The 19531-nt window shown below is 56.0% G+C and overlaps 1 protein-coding gene across 5 annotated transcripts in view; it reads left to right on the top strand.

Annotated features, from left to right (window-relative positions):
• Nucleotides 1–19531, top strand: part of LOC116956471 (uncharacterized) — a 142710-nt gene that overhangs the window by 98737 nt on the left and 24442 nt on the right. For 3 of the 5 annotated variants that reach the window (XM_076054318.1, XM_076054317.1, XM_076054319.1), the window contains 5 exons: nucleotides 5230–5475; nucleotides 10985–11753; nucleotides 15155–15402; nucleotides 15898–16096; nucleotides 17945–17989. In XM_076054318.1, the coding sequence (XP_075910433.1) occupies nucleotides 5230–5475; nucleotides 10985–11753; nucleotides 15155–15402; nucleotides 15898–16096; nucleotides 17945–17989 (1507 nt within the window). The remainder of the gene's footprint in view (nucleotides 1–5229; nucleotides 5476–10984; nucleotides 11754–15154; nucleotides 15403–15897; nucleotides 16097–17944; nucleotides 17990–19531) is intronic. The other 2 variants (XM_076054321.1, XM_076054320.1) reach the window with 1 other exon arrangement.

Raw genomic sequence — 19531 nt, 5'->3', positions numbered from 1 at the left:
ACAAATTTTATTGGATTTGAACGCGGAGTTTATTAATAGGTCGGAGCCGCTGATGTGGCTAATAATAAGTTCGATAAGTTTGAAAGGCTGCCGCTCAAGCAGCCTGCAGGGCAGCACACAAGGTGGCAGCCTGCAGGGCAGCACAAGGTGGCAGCCTGCAGGGCAGCACAAGGTGGCAGTCTGCAGGGCAGCACAAGGTGGCAGCCTGCAGGGCAGCAGCACAAGGTGGCAGCCTGCAGGGCAGCACAAGGTGGCAGCCTGCAGGGCAGCAGCACACGAGGTGGCAGCCTGCAGGGCAGCACAAGGTGGCAGCCTGCAGGGCAGCACAAGGTGGCAGTCTGCAGGGCAGCACAAGGTGGCAGCCTGCAGGGCAGCACGAGGTGGCAGCCTGCAGGGCAGCACACAAGGTGGCAGCACAAGGTGGCAGCCTGCAGGGCAGCACAAGGTGGCAGCCTGCAGGGCAGCACACAAGGTGGTAGCCTGCAGGGCAGCAGCACAAGGTGGCAGCCTGCAGGGCAGCACGAGGTGGTAGCCTGCAGGGCAGCAGCACAAGGTGGCAGCCTGCAGGGCAGCACAAGGTGGCAGCCTGCAGGGCAACACAAGGTGGCAGCCTGCAGCATTTTGCAGCAGCCGGATATGTGGTTATCACGATTACCGACCTTCCCAAGATTTCAGGGGGGGCTGAGCCCCCCCCCCCAGCCCCCCCTGTGGCTCCGCCCCTGGTCCCATGATACAGCTGCTGCTGCTGTATCATAGGACCCATGATACGTGTGGCATTGCCCTGGTACTGTTCTCCCGACCTGACACTGGTGGTGAGACTGGGCCCTGAAGAAGGCTGTAGCTGTCTCTGCTGTAGGCCAATCAGTGTCAAAGACAATGACCACAGATTATTATTATTATCAGAGCCATGTGTGTTTGCATGTTCACCGCAAGTACCACTGTGTGTGTGTGTGGTTAATGCAGTAATTAGATTCTTTGCAAAAAGTTTCCCTCTATTCGGTGTCTGAGCATCTTAACACAACTCCTGCTTTTTTATTGCCATTATTATTATCCTAATATTTGATAGCTGTGTGGCAGTGTTCAGGTCTCTAGTCCGTTTTAAGACACCTCGCCAACACGTGAACAAGAGGCTGCTGCTGCTGCACAACAACAACAACCACACAACAACCGGACAACAACCGGAAAACACCTATAGGAGGTCTGGCTGTATAGGAGCAGCAGCAGCAGCAGCCGCACAAAGGCAAAGATCCCCCGTGTAGCCTCCACAGACTGCAGGAGCAAGTGCTTGTTCCTGCATTCTGTGGAGGCTGCAGGAACAAGCGCCCACAACATCAGCACACAACTTTTTAAAAAAATTTAGGTCGTGAATTGTATTCGTGTTTTTTTTTCTTTCCCCGGCTATGTATAATGATGTACTTTATAATGATCTATCATGATCTATACTAATGTATAATGATGTATATTGATAGATAATGACGTTGCCGAAGCAAATCACCTGTACAGTACAAATGTAAACACGTGAGCTGGCACGGAGGGTTGTGTTGACCTTTGACCCCAACGGGCGCCTCCAGTAACCCTCGGGGTAAGGCGCACGGAATGCCAGCATTGTGCGGCGTGTGTCTGTGTGTCTGTGTGTGTGTGTCTGTGTGTGTCTGTGTGTGTGTCTGTGTGTGTGTCCTCTGTGTGTGTGTCTGTGTGTGTGTGTCTGTGTGTGTCCTCTGTGTGTGTGTCTGTGTCCTCTGTGTGTGTATCTGTGTGTGTCCTCTGTGTGTGTGTGTCTGTGTGTGTCCTCTGTGTGTGTCTGTGTCCTCTGTGTGTGTATCTGTGTGTGTCCTCTGTGTGTGTCTGTGTGTGTGTCCTCTGTGTGTGTCCTCTGTGTGTGCGTCCCCTGTGTGTGTGTGTCCTGTGTGTGTGTCCCCTGTGTGTGTCTGTGTGTGTGTCTGTGTGTGTGTCCTGTGTGTGTGTCCCCTGTGTGTGTCCCCTGTGTGTGTCTGTGTGTGTGTGTCCCCTGTGTGTGTCTGTGTGTGTGTGTCTGTGTGTGTGTGTTTGTGTGTATGTCCCCTGTGTGTGTGTGTCCCCTGTGTGTGTGTCTGTCTGTGTGTCTCTGTGTGTGTGTCTGTCTGTGTGTGTGTCCCCTGTGTGTGTCTGTCTGTGTGTGTGTTCCTGGGTGGAGAGCGGTGGTGTAGTGGTTAGCGCGCTGCGCTATGAACCTGGCGACCCGGGTTTGATTGCCACTCACCACCAAGACCAGTGGCGATTATCTGAACCGGTCTTGGGCCTCCCCTAGGTCAACTCAGCCTCAAATGAGTACCCGGTGCGGTGTGTAAACATCGCCACTCGGAAGACAAAGGCTTTCGGGCATGATGCTGGCAACCCCACCCCCTCGTGTGCCGCTCCGGCCTTCATAGGTGCTGCTCGCTTAACAGCACTTGCCCCTACAGTCTGTTAAGGCTTTACGGGGGAACTTTGTCTTTGTCCTGGTGTGTGTGTTTGAGAGAAAAGTGGTGTGGTGGTTAGCGCACTGCTTCAAAACCAGTGTATTCACGGCTCAGTCTATGCAAGTCTCTTAGTCTCTGTGTGAGTCTATGGGTCATGGGTCTCTATCCAAGTCTATTAGTCTCTGTGTGAGTCTATGGGTCTCTGTGTGAGTCTATGGGTCATGGGTCTCTATGCAAGTCTATTAGTCTCTGTGTGAGTCTATGGGTGTCTGTGTGAGTCTAAGGGTCATGGGTCTCTATGGAAGTCTTTTAGTCTCTGTGTGAGTCTATGGGTCTCTATGCGAGTCTATTAGTCTCTGTGTGAGTCTGTTAGTCTCTGTGTGAGTATATGGGTCTCTATGCAAGTCTATTAGTCTCTGTGTGATTCTATGGGTCTCTATGCAAGTCTATTAGTCTCTGTGTGAGTCTATGGGTCTCTATGCAAGTCTATTAGTCTCCGTGTGAGTCTATGGGTCGCTATGCAAGTCTATTAGTGTGTGTGAGTCTATGGGTCTCTATGCAAGTCTATTAGTCTGTGTGAGTCTATGGGTCTCTATGCAAGTCTATTAGTCTCTGTGTGAGTCTATGGGTCTCTGTGCAAGTCTATTAGTCTCTGTGTGAGTCTATGGGTCTCTGTGCGAGTCTATTAGTCTTTGTGTGAGTCTATGGGTCTCTGTGCGAGTCTATTAGTCTCTGTGTGAGTCTACGGGTCTCTATGCGAGTCTATTAGTCTCTGTGTGAGTCTATTAGTCTCTGTGTGAGTCTATGGGTCGCTATGCAAGTCTATTAGTCTCTGTGTGAGTCTATGGGTCTCTCTGCAAGTCTATTAGTCTCTGTGTGAGTCTATGGGTCTCTATGCAAATCTATTAGTTTCTGTGTGAGTCTATGGGTCTCTGTGCGAGTCTATTAGTCTCTGTGTGAGTCTATGGGTCTCTGCGAGTCTATTAGTCTCTGTGTGAGTCTATGGGTCTCTGTGCGAGTCTATTAGTCTCTGTGTGAGTCTATGGGTCTCTATGCAAGTCTATTAGTCTCTGTGTGTGTCTATGGGTCTCTATGCAAGTCTATTAGTCTCTGTGTGAGTCTATGGGTCTCTGTGTGAGTCTCTTAGTCTCTGTGTGAGTCTACGGGTCCCTATGCAAGTCTATTAGTCTCTGTGTGAGTCTACGGGTCTCTATGCAAGTCTATTAATCTCTGTGTGAGTCTATGGGTCTCTATGTAAGTATTTATTCTCTGTGTGAGTCTATGGGTCTCTATGCGAGTCTATGGGTCTCTATGCGAGTCTATTAGTCTCTGTGTGAGTCTATGGGTCATGGGTCTCTATGCAAGTCTATTAGTCTCTGTGTGAGTCTATGGGTCTCTATGCAAGTCTATTAGTCTCTGTGTGAGTCTATGAGTTTCTATGTGAGCCTACGGCTCTCCGTGCGAGCCTACGGCTCTCTGTGACACCATCAACTCTCACCGGCACTTGAGAACCCGCTTTGATGGCCACGGGGCAGTTGGAGGGCTTCAATGTTTCACACTTGGGAGGGTTTACAAGGGCCGTGCCGCTGCTGCTGCTGCTGCCGCGCCCCTCCTAGCCCACGGAAATCCACGCTGTCGGGCAAGCTCACAGCGGTGGTCTCTGAAGGGTCATCGTGGCCCACGGGGGGCTCGTTGATGAAGGGAATGACGAGGTGCCCCCCCCCCCCCCACTTCTCCTCTCCCTCACCTCTCGGGCATGGGTTCAGTTCCTGGCAGTGGCAACGTGGGCTCGACCGGCGGTGGCTGGGCGGCTCGGGAGGGCCCATTGTGGCCGTGTTCAAGACACCTTCATTCGTCTTTCGTGCGCCTGCTGACGCAGATGCAGAGCAGCAACTCCGATTTCAACATTCAAGTGGTCAAGCCCAGAGCCATGGCAGCGGCGGCAGCAGAGTGTATCACATTCCTGTCAACCCATACGGTTTAACCCTTATTCTAGCACGGGGAAATTGCGTTTTCGGGGTCCATAACGGCGCGCAGCCGTTTCAATACGGGGCAAAACAGTCGGTTTTTTTCGTCTATTTGCTTGTGTTTCTCCCTTGCGATGGGACTTTTGTCGGATGAACGTTGAGATTTCTAAGGGGCGCGGTGGGGCGTCGGTGTGGGGTGTGGTGTGTGGGGGGGGGCACAGCGCCATCTCGGGTGTGTGAGAGGCAGTCGAAGGAGACCTCGGATGTAGTTCTGCGACAGCATCTTCCAGATGCCGTCAACACTTCTTGACACCCCCCCCCCCCCCCCCGGGGGGTTGGACGCGGCTTCCGAGTTGACTTTTTGTTCCTCCCCCTCGTCCTCTCCTTATGCCATGCGTGACCCCCGACGACGGCACAGTTGGAATCGTGCGGTGTCGGATGAAGGTTTTGCCGGCTGGCCGGCCGGCCGACCGGCCGCCCGCCTGGCTGGCAAGTGCGCGGTTGGTGACGTCGCCGCCGCCGCGGTACCGTCATCAGGATGATGTCGCCCCCTCGCCCCCCCCCCCCCATCCTCAACCCCCCACCCTCCCACACTCCAGCTCAGCAGTTGCGAGTATCATTTCAATAAATAATAATAATAAAAAAATCTGTCTTCCCTGTTGAACATGATCGAGAGGTGGTGCTCATCTATATGGCTCTCTCTCTCTCTCCTTGTGCTGCTCCCCATCATCCCTACTACCCCATCTGTTTCCTCTACCGCTGCCCCCTCTCTACTGCTACCCCGCTGCCCCCCCCCCCCCCCCCCCCCCCCCCCCCCCCCGCAGGCTGACCGCCCAGCGCACGGTGGAGGACGAGGAGGAGGTCGCGCGGGAGCGGCGGCGTCGCGAGCGGGAGGAGCGATCCCGCTCCAGGCGGGAGGGCGACGACGCCGACGACTCGGGGGGAGGAGGTGGAGAATGTGGAAGGGGTGGAGGAGGGAGAGGAGGAGGAGGAGGAGGCGGCTGTAGTGTCGATGGCGGCGGAGGTCACGGGGCAGCAGCGGTCACCGTGGAGGTGACGTCGCGATCCAGGTCGGTGATCGGTTGTCGTCGTCGCAGTAGAGGGGGGGCTCAAGCGCGTGGGGCCCGGGCATCCTCTCTCCCTCTCTTGGTCGTGGGACTCGGGGGTCCGCACCTCGGCTCTCGTCACGACGAGCGTGAATTTTGCCGCCGTGGTGGCTAGGAGATGGTTGGCTACCTCGCCCGGTACGCAGGAGGTCGTTGGTTCGATCCTGACCCTGACGCCTGCTGTATGCTTGGAAGTTTGCGTGTCTCACTCTCTCTCTTTCTCTCCCCATGGTCACGTGGATTTTTCTCCGGGTCCTCTGGTTTCTGTAACACGAGACCCATACACTAACGCTGGACCCGTAGACCAATCATGGACTAACATTGGACCCGTAAACCAATCATGGACTAACACTGGACCCGTAGACCAATCATGGACTAGCGCTGGACCCGTAGACCAATCATGGACTAACGCTGGACCCGGAGACTAATCATGGACTAACGCTGGACCGGTAGACCAATCATGGACTAACGCTGGACCCGTAGACTAATCATGGACTAACACTGGACCCGTAGACCAATCATGGACTAACGCTGGACCCGTAGACTAATCATGGACTAACACTGGACCCGTAGACTATTCATGGACTAACGCTGGACCCGGAGACTAATCATGGACTAACGCTGGACCGGTAGACCAATCATGGACTAACGCTGGACCCGTAGACTAATCATGGACTAACACTGGACCCGTAGACCAATCATGGACTAACGCTGGACCCGTAGACTAATCATGGACTAACGCTGGACCCGTAGACCAATCATGGACTAACACTGGACCCGTAGACCAATCATGGACTAACACTGGACCCGTAGACCAATCATGGACTAGCACTGAACCCGTAGACTAATCATGGACTAACGCTGGATCCGTAGACTAATCATGGACTAACACTGAACCCGTAGACCAATCATGGACTAACACTGAACCCGTAGACCAATCATGGACTAACACTGGACCCGTAGACCAATCATGGACTAACACTGGACCCGTAGACCAATCATGGACTAACACTGGATCCGTAGACTAATCATGGACTAACACTGAACCCGTAGACCAATCATGGACTAACACTGAACCCGTAGACCAATCATGGACTAACACTGGACCCGTAGACCAATCATGGACTAACACTGGACCCGTAGACCAATCATGGACTAACACTGAACCCGTAGACCAATCACGGACCCACGAACTAACACCGACTCGCCATCCCGCGGGGGTCGCAGCGCCGATGTCCCGTGGCCCCCCACCACCGGGCTGCCCCCCCCCCCTGCCCCCCCTGCCCGTGGTGAACGTTTCTCCCGAACCCCTTTGTGAAGAATCCGCTGCACCACAACAAAGCCACGCTTTGTACTGTACACTGTACACCGTAATTGAAAACCTCGGCAAGGTCCAAAACTTGGCCCGGGGACAGGGAACAACAAAAAAAACCTCCAACCTCCGCCCCCCCTCGCCACAGCGACCCGTAGATGGGATTCCGTTTGAGTTACTCATTAAGGATGACGCAGGATAACGTAGTAGTTGGTGTGCGTGCGTCTGTCTTTATAGGCACCCGCCGACAGGTCTGCTCAGGCCATGGCGGGGGATCTTTGACCCCGTTTGTCTTTATGGGGAGCGGTGGTGTAGCGGTCAGCGCGCCTCGCTACTAACCCCCGCGGCCCGGGTTAGATTCCCGCTCGCGGCCAACACCGGTGGTGGATTATCTGGACCGGTCCTGAGGCCCTGCCCGTAGGTCGGGCTCAGCCTCAGATGAGTTACCCGGGTGCGGTGCGTAAACGTCGCCACTGGGGGGAGACAAAGGCGGCCGGGCGTGGTGATGGCCACCCATGGACTAACGCCACGGTGCCGGCCTTCACCGGGTGCTGCTACTGCTCGCTAACAGCGCTTGCCGTGACGAGTCTGTTACATCTTCTGGGTTCTTTCGGCAAAGTCGTCGCGTAGAATGGAAATAAAGTAATTTCATTTTATTATGTTTAATTCGTATTACTTTATTTCCATTCTACGTGGTGGTGACTTTGCCGACAGAACCAAGAAGATGAATCCCTGCAGTCACGAAAGCTTCGAATCGACAGTTAAGTCTGTGACAGGCTACACGGGGGACCTTTGTCATCTCAGCCAGCCCGCCGATGGCACCGCGGGTCTGTCCCGAGACCTCCTGACCGCGAGCCTTTGACACTTCACGTGATAGGCTCAAAGTGCACCTGGCCTGGCACGGGCGCCGTGCTGACGTCACCGTCACCGAGTGGAGAAGGGCGGCTGTATTTAAATTGGTGTTCATCTTTGTAGGGGGGGTGGGGGGGGGGGGAGCGGTGGCGCAGAGGGTCGCATTATGCGCTGTGAACCCGGCGACCCGGGTTCGATTCCCGCTCACGGCCAACGCCGGTGACTATTATCTCAACCGGTCCTGGGCCTCCCCTAGGTTGACTCGGCCTCAAATGAGTACCTGGTGCGGTGTGTAAACATCGCCACTAGGGAGACAAAGGCGGCCGGGCGTGGTCCTGGCCTCCCACCCCCTACTGTGCCATTCATAGGTGCTCGCTAACAGCACTCGCCCCAAAAGTCTGCTTAGTCTATATGGGGGGATCTTTGAGTGCGAGTGAGCGAGTGTGTGAGTTTGAGCGAGTGTGGGTGTGAGCGTGTGTGAGCATGAGTGTGAGCGATTGTGGGTGTGAGCGTGTGTGAGCATGGGTGTGAGCGTGTGTGAGCATGAGTGTGAGCGAGTGTAGGTGTGAGCGTGAGTGTGAGCATGCGTGAGTGTGAGCGAGCGTGGGTGTGAGCGAGCGTGGGTATGAGCATGAGTGTGCTCGAGTGTGAGCGTGAGTGTGGGTGTGAGCGTGAGTGTGGGTGTGAGCGTGAGTGTGGGTATGAGCGTGAGTGTGGGTATGAGCGTGAGTGTGGGTGTGAGCGTGAGTGTGCTCGAGTGTGAGTGCGAGAGTGCTCGATTGTGAGCGTGGGTGTGGGCGTGGGTGTGAGTGTGAGTGTCAGTGTGAGCGTGAGTGTGGGTGTGAGCGTGAGTGTAGGTGTGAGTGTGAGCGTGAGTGTGGGTGTGGGTGTGGGTGTGAGTGTGGGCGTGAGTGTGGGTGTGAGCGTACGCGAGTGTGAGCGTGAGTGTGGGCGTGAGCGAGTGTGAGTGTGGGTGTGAGCGTGGGTGTGAGCGTGAGCATGCGCGAGTGTGAGCGTAAGTGTGAACGTGGGTGTGAGTGTGGGTGTGAGCGTGAGTGTGAGCGTGAGTGTGGGCGTGAGTGTGGGTGTGAGCGTACGCGAGTGTGAGCGTGAGTGTGAGCGAGTGTGGGTGTGAGCGTGGGTGTGAGCGTGAGCATGCGCGAGTGTGAGCGTAAGTGTGAACGAGTGTGCTCGTGTGTCCCCCCCCCCCCCCCGTTTCTCTTTCCCTCCCCTACTGCAGTTGCCACAACGACCAAAAAAGCCCTCAAGCAGCTCGAACTTTCGCAAATTAAATTTACGAGCGGCAAGGGACGGCGTTCATTTCCTGTGCAGAATAACGCGGGAACTTCGCTCCCCCCCCACCCCTCCTCCCCTGATTTATCTATCACCATCATCACTGCTGGATGACGGATTCCCCGAAACTATACAAAAAAAAAACAGTTTTTTTGTGATACCAGGCAAGGCCCAGCGAGCAGTGTAGCTCTCTTTCAGAAGCGACCTGGCCGCAAATGAGAGCTCAACGAAAGTGGTTCATCATCGTGTGGAAATGTATAGCAGCCAAATGCTCAAAACGCACCTTTTATTCTAAATGTGTAGGGGAAAACTGGAGGACCCAGAGAAAAATCCACGCGACTATTGGGAAGAGAGACCTGCAAACTCCAAATATACAGCAGCAGCAGGCGTCAGGGTCGGGATCGAACCCACGACCTCCTGTGTACCATGCGAGATAGTTAACATCTCATGGCCACCGTGATGATGATGAGAGACGCAAACTCCAAATATACAGCAGCAGGCGTCAGGGTCGGGATCGAACCCACGACCTCCTGCACACCAGGCGAGGTAGTTAACATCTCCTAGCCACCCTGGCACCCCTGACACCACGGAGCCAACGGGATACCGCTCGGACTTGAGCCATGTGGACTTAGCCACGCTTATTATTATTAGTATCATCGCCCGTGTAACCAAGCTACCGGAGGCCACACACAAACACACAAACACCCAAAAACAAAACGAGCACCATCGCGCCTTGCGGAGGAGCGTGTGTCGGGTTGAGAGTGAATCTTGACTTACAGGAATTCATATTCTCGGGTCTTTTCGCTAAAGTCACGTCGATAGGTTCAAAGAAAATAACAAAATAAAAAAAAAACTTACGACGTTTGGATTGCAACACAAGCGGTTGCCTTCAGGAAGACCCGGGTGGAGAGTGATTCGTTTCGATCGCAACACAAGCGGTTGCCTTCAGGAAGACCCGGGTGGAGAGTGATTGGTTTCAATCGCAACACAAGCGGTTGCCTTCAGGAAGACCCGGGTCGAGAGTTGATTCGTTTCGATCGCAACACAAGCGGTTGCCTTCAGGAAGACCCGGGTGGAGAGTGATTGGTTTCAATCGCAACACAAGCGGTTGTCTTCAGGAAGACCCGGGTGGAGAGTGATTCGTTTCGATCGCAACACAAGCGGTTGCCTTCAGGAAGACCCGGGTCGAGAGTTGATTCGTTTCGATCGCAACACAAGCGGTTGCCTTCAGGAAGACCCGGGTGGAGAGTGATTCGTTTCGATCGCAACACAAGCGGTTGTCTTCAGGAAGACCCGGGCCGAGAGTTGTTCGCGGTTGGCAGGGCGGCAGCAGCGGCGCAGTGGTGACGCTCATTGCGCCACGTGGCCAGATGGGGCCTGGGTTCGATGCCTGAGTGGGCTCTGCGTGATCTCCCGCTGTTTTCCGCATATTGCGAGCGACGGCAGAGCTGCGTGGATGTCGCGCCTCTCCCACGGTCTGGAAGTGGATCCCGTGCAAAATGCACGGGCAGTGCTAGTTTGTTACTTTAGTAAACGCATTTTTAACCAAAACTTTAATTATAATTGTTGCTGGCTTCAAAGCAGTGTTTCATGTGGATACAAAGATGGTCATCATTATCATGCATCGGAATTATGATACGCCCTTGAAATGCCACGGTTGAAATTCCACGTTTGAAATGCCGTGGTTGAAATGCCACGGTTGAAATTCCAAGGGTAAAATGCCACGGTTGAAATGCCACTGTTAAAATGCCACTGTTGAAATACCACAGGTAAAAGTACCACGGTTGAAATACCACTGTTGAAATGCCACTGTTGAAATGCCACTGTTGAAATACCACAGGTAAAAGTACCACGGTAAAAATGCCACGGTTAAAATGCCACTGTTGAAATGGCACTGTTAAAATGCCACAGGTTAAAGTGCCACTGTTGAAATGGCACGGGTTGAGGGTCCCTGCCAAAGACCAGATGCTTCTCCACAGCCTCAACCGCTGTCCTCCCCCTCCCGCATCGTTCCAGATCCCAGGCCGTGAAGCCTTCATCTCCGATCGCTGCCGGGGTCAAGGGGCGGAACACCGATGAAGACGACGACGATGACGAGGGCTTCTCCGAGCGGAGGCGGCGCGAGCGTGAGACGCGCGACGACGGCGCCGGCGAAGAGGTGGCGCCGGTGGGTGGGGCCGCCTCCCCCACCTCTTCCACCTCGACGTCGGCCGCCATCCGGGCCGTGGGGCAGCGCGAAGAGCGGGAGCTGACGAAGAAGGAGGAGCAGGAGAGGGAGGAGAAGGAGGAGGCGGAGAGGAAGAAGAGGAGGGAGAGGGAGAGGAAGGAGAGGGAGGAGCAGGAGAGGGAGGAGAAGGAGGAGGCGGAGAGGAAGAAGAGGAGGGAGAGGGAGAGGAAGGAGAGGGAGGAGAGGGAGGAGCAAGAGAGGGAGGAGCAAGAGAGGGAGGAGCAGGAGAGGAAGAAGAGAAAGGAGAAGGAGAGGAGGGAGAGGGAGGAGAGGGAGAGAGAGCAACGGGAGAAGGAGGAGGAGGCGGAGGCGGAGAGGAAGAAGAGAAGGGAGAAGGAGAGGAGGGAGAGGGAGCAGAGGGAGAGGGAAGAGCGGGAGAAGGAGGAGGAGGAGGAGGCGGCGGAGAGGAAGAAGCGAAAGGAGAGGAAGGAGGAGGGGGGCGATGCCGAGCACGAGAAGGCCGAGGAGTGGAAAGGGAGAGGGGCCGGTGGGAAGAAGCTCTCCTCCGTGGGCGACAAAGGCGGAGATGACAAGTTGACAGCCGCAGGTGACTCCCTGGTGAGATGCGATTTGTTTTTGTCTCACGACGCACTTCTCTTTGGTTCTTTGGGTAACGTCACGTGGGTAGAAAACTTCTCTCTTACCCCAGCCCGCCGCTCCTCCCCCGCCGCTCCGTTTGACTCGCGAGACGGAGTCGTTTGACCGTTTCCAGAACCCGCGGCCGGGATGCCGGCACGTTCGTTGGAGGTAATGGTGGGGGGGGGGGGGGGTGATGGTGGTGGGGGGCTGGGAGGAGAGAGGTGGGGAGGGGGGGGGCTCATTCTGTCTGCGTGTCCTCCCTTCTCCTGTCGTGCGTGCGTGCGTGCGACGTTGTCCCGCGCTGTTTGAACAGGGGCAGTCTAAACTTCTCCAGTTCATCGTACCCTGGCTGCATTTGCCCACACGCTCGCGCACACTCGCTCGCACACGCGGACTCACGCACGCTCACACGCATGCACGGACACTCGCGCGCACGCATTCGCCAGTGAGTGGCGGTGATGGTCACCACGGTGCTTGTGCCAGGCCTGGTGCACTCAGAAGCGCGATGTGAAGTGTCGAAGGCTCGCCGACCGGAGGTCACTCACGGGACAGACCCATGGGTTTGCTGAGATAATAACAAATAATTTCATCTTGTATATAGCGTCGTGCATGCAATTGCATCCCACAATGATGCACGTCAATTACCCAGTTCCGTACACAAGCAATTAAAAACGCTGACAGATGCAGCACCTGTGCCACATAGTGCGCCAACTCGCTGTGTTTTAACTGCCCAGCGCTTCGCTCGTTGTTGTGAGCGTCGCTCCTCTGCCCTCCGTTATTGCTGGAGGGCGACTGCCTCCAACCGCCCGGTAGCAGCGTCCTTCACGAACCTCCTCCTCCATAGAGGCCGTATTGGCATCCTCCACAACCGCATCGGTCCAGCTCTTCTCCAGCCCGCGCCGCACCCGTTTGGCTCGGGCTATCCGGCCAAACAGAAGCTGCTTTGGGCATGCGGTGGCTGGGCATGCGGGCTACATGGCTCAGCTTGCACGCGGCGTTACGCAGCAGATGAAAAGATAATGCCACTCGGCTGACTCGGCGTCATACCTCGTCTGCAAAGACCGGAGCTGGTCATGAGCACACTGCCCACGCATGTAAACGTCTCCGCTGTGTCTGCAACTGCCCCATCTCTCACGTGGTGCCGAGGGAGCGGAGCATCTGATGACGTCAAATACCCAGGCAGGTGCTTTGGTTCTGGGGGGCTGATGGTAAGGCCCCATCCCTTGGTAGCATGCTCCAAGTTCAGCAGAGCATCCACACGCAAAATACGTGCAAAGACAAAGCTCCTCCGTATAGCCTCAACGTACTGTTGGGGGAAAGTGCTGTTAGTGAGCACCTATGAAGGCCGGCACGGTACACGAGGGGGCGGGTGGCCAGCACCACACCCGACCGGCTTTGTCTCCCCAGTGGCGATGTTTACACACCGCACCGGGTACTCATTTGAGGCTGAGTTGACCTAGGGGAGGCCCAAGACCGGTTCAGTAATCGTCATTGGTGGTGGCTGAGAGCGTAAATCGAACTCGGGCCGCCGGGTTCGTGGCACAGTGTCACGCTAACCGATGCACCACCGCTCCCAGCACACACACACGCACTGACATACACACACACACTGACATACACACACGCACTGACATACACACACGCACTGACATACACACACGCACTGACATACACACACGCACTGACATACACACACGCACTGACATACACACACACACTGACATACACACACACTGACATACACACACACACAACTCACACACACAACTCACACACACAACTCACACACACACTGACACATACACACGACTCGCACACACACTGACACAGACATACACTGACACACACACACACGCGACTCGTACGCACACACTGACACACACACACACGACTCATACACACTGACACACACGACTCACACACACACACACTGACACACGACTCACACACACACTGACACGCACACACGACTCGTGCACATACTGACACACACTGACACACATACACGACTCACACACACACACTGACACACACACACGACTCACACACACACACACTGACACACACACACGACTCACACACACACTGACACACACACACACTGACACACACCTTCCCAACCTTTGCATTGATCTAGAGGGGGAGAACGCTGCCTCTTATAATCTGGAGACTACGGCAGGTGCTGGATGAACACAAATCCCTGCAGACCCACGGATCGTAGTCCACTCCGGCTTTTTGGCTTTTCCTCGCGGACCTCTGTGGCGGAACACCTTATCTCACCTGAGCTCACCTGAGATCACCTGAGCTCACCTTATCTCACCTGAGCTCACCTGAGTTCACCTGAGATCACCTGAGCTCACCTGAGATCACCTGAGCTCACCTGAGATCACCTGAGCTCACCTGAGATCACCTGAGCTCACCTGAGCTCACCTGAGATCACCTGAGCTCACCTGAGATCACCTGAGCTCACCTGAGCTCACCTTATCTCACCTGAGATCACCTGAGATCACCTGAGCTCACCTGAGCTCACTTTATCTCACCTGAGCTCACCTGATCTCAGCTGAGATCACATGAGATCACCTGAGATCACTTGAGATCACCTGAGATCACCTGATCTCACCTGAGCTCACCTGAGCTCACCTGAGATCACCTTATCTCACCTGAGATCACCTGAGATCACCTGAGATCACCTGAGCTCACCTGAGCTCACCTTATCTCACCTGAGCTCACCTGATCTCAGCTGAGATCACATGAGATCACATGAGATCACCTGAGATCACTTGAGATCACCTGATCTCACCTGAGATCACCTGAGATCACCTGAGCTCACCTGAGCTCACCTGAGCTCACCTGAGATCACCTGACCTCACCTGAGCTCACCTGAGATCACCTTCGTCCGACCTCTGAACCAGCGCTCAATTCCAGCCAGAGACAGGTCCGGATCACCATTCCGGGAGTTATATTGGCACCCCGGCCGCACTCCATCTCATCCTCGCGAGACGCGTCGTGTCCTCGGTCGGATTTATTGCAATGGTAGCGTGTACAGCAGCATGGCATTGTTATCGCGGTTGGGACGTGTACCTCTTGTGCTCTAGCGGTGGGAGTGCCTTACGCTGATTTAACCCCTCGGGTACTCCAAGCCAGCCGGAGCAGCGTGGCGGAAAAAATATCGAGCGAGAAATTAAGCTCTGCCTCACACCTGTACCTTGTTTCTTCCCTGCCCTCTGCCCCCTGCCTCCTGACCTCTGCCCCCTGCCCTCTGCCCCTTGCCCTCTGCCCCGTGCCTTCCGTCCCCTGTCCTGTGTGCCGCTTTCCCCCGCCTACCCTCCCCCCCCTCCCCCCCCAACCCCTCCACCCTCTCGGCCGTCGTGATGTCACAGCGAGGAGGGACAGGGCAGCGCTCCGCGGGTCGCCTGGGCAGCAGCTCGGGGAGCGCGCGAGGAGGAGGAGGAGGAGGAGGAGGAGGAGGAGGAGGCGGAGGAGGAGGCGGCGACGGCGTCCCGCACGACGATGCCAGCGGGGCGGAGCGGGCGGAGCGGGCGAGCGTGGCGGAGCGGGCGGAGCGGGCGAGTGTGGCGAGCGTGGCGAGCGTGTCGCTGAGCCCAAGCACGCCGGAGGGCGGCACCAGGTACGGTCGCCGGTGACGTCGCGTGCCCGCCGGTGTCGCCCGCTCACCCCCCCTCCCTCCCTCCCTCCTCCCTCCCTCCGCCACCGTGAGCTGGTCTCCCACACTCGGGGGGAGTTTTACTCACCAGGCTCTGATCCACGCACAGGCTGGTGATGTGGGTGAGAGGATGGGTGAGTGGGTGGGTTGGTGGGTGGGTGGGTTGGTTGGTGGGTTGGTGGGTTGGTGGGTGGTGGGTGGTGGGTGGGTGGGTTGGTTGGTGGGTTGGTGGGTGGGTTGGTTGGTGGGTTGGTGGGTTGGTTGGTGGGTTGGTGGGTGTGTGGGTGGGTTGGTTGGTGGGTGAGTGAGTTGGTGGGCGGGTGGCATGGATTGCGAAGTGGTCGTCACACACGTGACTCAATGCCGTTGGACGCCGTGGCGCGCCCGGTCAATTCCCCTTCCCCTCTCAACCATTTTTGCTGCTGCTGCTGCTGCTGCCATGTCGTCTTCATCACCCAGCGTCTGGAGCCGGAGCTCCACAAAGGCCGGAGCCTCCGAGCGCTCCGAGCACTCCGAGGGGGCGGACAAGCCGAGCGCTCGCTTCGCCCGCCGCTCCGCGTCGTTCGACAACGAGGAGGAGGAGGAGGAAGAGTCGCCCGGTGGATTCGCCTCGCGGGGTCACGGGGTCACGCGCAGCTTCCGTATGCCCAGCCGCAAGGTGACGGGAGTTTTCCCAGCGCCCTCGCGTTAACCAGCTTTCATTTCGATTTCATTTTTACGTTTTGTGTCACAAATTCTTACCAGGTAAGGGCCCCCCCCCCACTGAGCCACGTGGCGCTTGTTTTCACAAATGGGATAGCTCGACGCACAGTGGCGCATCGTCATCGTCATCGTCGTCCCTGTCGCGCGGAAATTTATTGCAGCAGCCATAGACTCTAAAACGCGTGGCGACGTCGGTTCTGAGCGCGGAGGGGGAAAACCGGGGGGACCCGGAGAGAAATCCACGCGACTGCAGGAAGAGAGAGAGAGAGAGACACACAAACTCTAATTGTACAGCAGCAGGCGTCAGGGTCGGGATCGAACCCACGACCTCTTGCATGCCAGGCGAGGTAGTCAACATCTCCTAGCCACCGCGATGCCCATTTCCTCCTGCTTTCTCTACGCGCCCCGAGTAACCTCCATGCTAACCGCCCCGGCATCTCTTGGTGCACTTCCGACTCGGGCTTTGGTGCTCCTGCCACCTTCCGCAACATGCTTGCAGGTGCCTGCTGCTGCCGCCGCCTGCTGATTTATCTTCGAATCTGTCTCGTTGCCTTCGGTTGCCGGTGGGTGGGGGGGGGGGGGGGGAAGACGGGACATAAAGATCGTTCCCTGGTGTCTGCGGAGGATCCCCGAGGCAGGCGGAGACGTTCCGCTTCAACTGCTTTCCTGCGCGCCTTTAACTCGTCCATCGGCCCGCAGCTTGATGGGAATTATCGTCGGAATCCACCTGAGGAGGAGCACGGCGGCTCCGGCTCCGCCGTCACTGGGGGGGCGGGGGGGGGGAGGGGGGGTGACGAGCGGGAACAAATCGAGCGGAAGGAACGAGAGACGGATGGTGCAAACGAGACACGGTCAGAATGAGATGTAAAAAAACAAAAAACTCGAAGCGATTATACTGAGCCCAGCAACCGCCTAAGATCCTGGATCTGAGTCCGGGTTTGAAACCGCTTGCCTGTGATTAAACCGGGTTCTCGAGTGTAGCGAATTGATGGTATCAGCTCGGTCACCAGTGACCTGTATAGATCCCCATAGACTTGCAAAGAGACTCGAAGACTTGCATAGAAAACTATAAACTCGAGACACCCATACATTCATGAAGACACCCATAGACTCACACAGAGGACCTATTTACCTGTATAAGGACCCCGTAGACTTACACAGACTGGGCTATGATTAAACCAGCTTCCCAAGGATCAGAATGAAATCTGGGAAGTTTGTAATGAAGTCGAGGAAGTTTGGAATGAAGTCGAGGAAGTTTGGAATGAAGTCGAGGAAGTTTGGAATGAAATCCAGGAAGTTGGGAATGACATCCAGGAAGTTGGGAATGAAATCTGGGAAGTTGGAAGGGCAGGACAGAACTACGTCTTGAATGTGCATCATCGTCATCATCATCATTATTACGCGCACAACTGACTAAAAACTTGACTTTGAATGTTCCTGGGAAGACTCGAAGAGATTTCTTTTTAACCCAGTGTACAGCTGCCGCAGCAGCAGCTGCCTCGCTCAACAAGCGGAAGTTCCTGGGAAAACCCAGGAACAGGTGGCAATCCGAGTGGTGCCACCACCACCCCTGCCACCCCCCCCCCCCACCCCCGCGTTCTCCGTCCTCTTGTCTAACCCCCCCCCCCCTTCTGCTCCGTCGCTGTCTGAGCGCGTGGCTTGGGCTGGGACAAGCGACGTGATTGTCGCGGCGGGTGTAATCAGGTGTTTTTTTTTTGGTCGCGGTTTTGCCTCTCTCTCTCCCTCTCTTCCTCTCTCTCGCTCCTCTCTCTCCCTCTCTGTGGCTATTCCTCTTCTCTCTCAGGGCACCGACCTTGAGGAGCTGGGAGAGCCCGAGCCTTTGGTGGCGGTGAGTTGAGTTCCCCTGTTTCTGGTTTTTGACACCACCTTCCCGTCTGTCTCTGTGTGCGCGCGCGCGCGCAAGCGTGGCTGATCCATGTCCCGCCACGGCGTCTGGCTGCTAGTACTAACCCGCTCCGAACACTGGGGGGCACACGCCGGCTGCGTTGTTTTGCAGCCTGCGGTTTGTTTCCCTGCTGCCGGGGGCGCCCGTTGCGGAGGCTCGCGGTCCGAGCCCCCGTGCGGACGGGCTGGTTTTTATTAAATTAAAAAAAATATATATTTGACCAGGTAAGGCCCCACTGAGCAACGTAGCTCTTTTTCAGATGATTGCTCATGATCATCATCATCATCATCGTCGTCGTCGTCGTCATCGCGTGGAAATTGAAGGCAGCCAAATACTCTAAACGTCGATTCTAAACGTGGAGGCGAAAAAAGAAAAAAAACGGAGGACCCGGAGAAAAATCCACGTGACCGTTGGGAGAGAGATAGAGAGAGAGAGACACCGCAAACTCCAAATATACATCAGAGGTCGGGCTGAGGATCGAACCCGCGACCTCCTGTATACCAGGCGAGGTAGTTAACATCTCCGCCCCTCATACAGACAGCACGCTCACCGCCCGCTGCACGGCATCCGAATTCCAGCAAGTGCGGCGTGCGTTCTTGAAACGGCCTCGCCCGGGGGGGGGGGGTTCCGAAGCGGAACGGCAGCGAGCGGAAGGGAATCCTGGTCCCGGGATACGATCGTGTCCACCGTGCGTGTGCTCCCCATCGTTCCGACGTCTTTAACTCATTCCCACTCCCCACCCACAACCTCCCCCCCCCCCCGCCATGCCCCGACTAACTGCACGTGAGCAGGGGCTGCACCGCCATCGAATCGTCGAATCGCCGTTCGGTATTGCAGCCCCGTTACCTTGGCGATTGCCACGATCTATTGCACCCATTTTAAATTCGCGGGGTGTACCCTTTGACCACGCTGCTGCGGCCGCTGGACGGCCGCTATGTGCATGCACATTTCTGTCTCCCGTGAAGTCCTCGCTCTCGCGGTTTGACCCCTGACCTCGCTCTCGTGGTTTGACCCCTGACCTCGCACTCGTGGTTTGACCCCTGACCTCGCGCTCGTGGTTTGACCCCTGACCTCGCTCTTGTAGTTTGACCCCCTGACCTTGCATCGCTTTCTGCGGTGGAGCTGCTGCACATGCGTTAGAGTTGCGCGTGCGTGCGTGCGTGAGCGTGCGATTATCCACCGACTCGTGTCCCATGTCATCGTCCAGAAACGCGTCTAATGGAAGAACATCCTCCTTCCTTCCGCGTCTGCAGTCACAAAAATATTAAAGTTGATCCGAGCACAGCGATTCGATTTTGTTCTCTGCGGAGAGAGACACGGAACTAGGGTTGCCCCCTCCAAGATGTAACTTTTATAAAACAATTTTTATTTTTTTATTTTATCAGGTAAGGCCCCGCTAGGCTATGTAGCTCTTTTTTTCAGAAGCGACCTGGCCATCACAAATGATATGTCAACGGAGTGGGCTCATCATCATTATCATCATCA

Source organism: Petromyzon marinus, chromosome 65, assembly GCF_048934315.1.
Source record: "Petromyzon marinus isolate PM22_M1 ecotype Great Lakes invasive population chromosome 65, UKy_Petmar_22M1.pri1.0, whole genome shotgun sequence".
Lineage (NCBI taxonomy): Eukaryota > Metazoa > Chordata > Hyperoartia > Petromyzontiformes > Petromyzontidae > Petromyzon > Petromyzon marinus.
The sequence above is the reverse complement of the archived record's forward strand: the minus strand, read 5'-3'. Positions and strand labels throughout refer to the sequence as shown.